At 55.3% G+C, this 1,251-nt stretch overlaps 1 protein-coding gene across 1 annotated transcript in view; it reads left to right on the top strand.

Moving 5' to 3' along the window:
• LOC107196052 (DNA dC->dU-editing enzyme APOBEC-3B) overlaps positions 1-1,251 on the top strand; it is a 9,318-nt gene that overhangs the window by 2,872 nt on the left and 5,195 nt on the right. The window contains exons 3-4 of the mRNA XM_025050633.1: positions 231-510; positions 705-819. Coding sequence (XP_024906401.1) covers positions 231-510; positions 705-819 — 395 coding nt within the window. The remainder of the gene's footprint in view (positions 1-230; positions 511-704; positions 820-1,251) is intronic.

Genomic DNA, 1,251 nt, shown 5'->3' with positions numbered 1-1,251 from the left:
AGGAATGACTGAGATAACGAATGTCGGAATGAATGAACGAGTGGATGAGTGTGGCAAGGAAGACTACGTGAAAACAGAGGGGAGGGGAGAGATTAAGAAAACCAATCAACCGCTCAGTAACATGCCTCTGAGACTATTGCTCCCCGGCCCCTCGTCCCCATGCCCCCAGCCCTGCCACACGCCTGCTCTGCCAGCCCAGAGTGTCCCCCTCCCTTCTCCATCTCTCCCAGTTCTGTGGGACGGAGCCCTACCACGCAGAACTCTGCTTCCTGAATTGGTTCCGTGCCGAGAAGCTGTCTCCTTATGAACATTACGATGTCACCTGGTTCCTATCCTGGAGCCCCTGCTCCACCTGTGCAGAGGAGATAGCCATTTTCCTGAGCAATCACAAGAACGTCAGGCTGAGCATCTTTGTCTCCCGAATCTACTACTTCTGGAAACCAGCGTTCCGGCAGGGACTTCAGGAGCTGGACCACTTAGGGGTCCAGCTGGACGCCATGTCCTTTGACGGTGAGGGCTGAGGGATGGGGCAGGGCAGTGGGAGGGGTTAGGACCAGGTAGTGGGGACCTGGAGCGCCCCAGAGAGAGTGCGTGGGAGGGGAACTTGGGAAACGGAGGCAGGGGTGACGGCCCCTGGCAGGGAGGGGACCTGGCTCTGTGGGGCTCCTGTGCCGATCCTGACCGCGTTCACCCCTTTATCTCAGATTTTAAATACTGTTGGGAAAACTTCGTGGACAACCAGGGAATGCCCTTCAGGTGTTGGAAGAAAGTGCATCGAAATTATAAGTTTGTGTTAAGAAAGCTTAACGAAATCCTCAGGTGAGAGGTTCCTCAGGCCCCCTCGGGTCCCCTCACCCCTGCTCCTCACCCTCCCCTGCCCTCCCCTTCTCGACCCCCCTCGCCTTCCTGCATGTCCTCCACCCCACTCTGGTCATCGCCTCCGCCCACTTCCGTCCTTCACCCCCAATGTCTCCCTCTCCTTCCGTGAAGGAGCACCCCACTACTTCCTCCCATCTCGACACATTAACCAAATCTTGTTATTGAACGGAACATAAATGGCCGTGAATGTAGAGAAGTGTGAAAATCAGAACATTGAAAATTATCCTTCCAGACGGACATGACTCACCAGCAAAGGGGGGTCCACGGGGGCTGCCAGGGCCTCGTAACACACTGTGCCGAGCCCCTCGGGGTGCAATGCCCCCAGTATTTTCAGCAGCTGGAATTAAATAATTTAATTCTAAATTAGGCTTC

Source organism: Pteropus alecto, unplaced genomic scaffold (assembly GCF_000325575.1).
Source record: "Pteropus alecto unplaced genomic scaffold, ASM32557v1 scaffold157, whole genome shotgun sequence".
In the NCBI taxonomy this organism is placed as follows: domain Eukaryota; kingdom Metazoa; phylum Chordata; class Mammalia; order Chiroptera; family Pteropodidae; genus Pteropus; species Pteropus alecto.
This window is presented reverse-complemented; position numbering and strand designations above follow the sequence as displayed.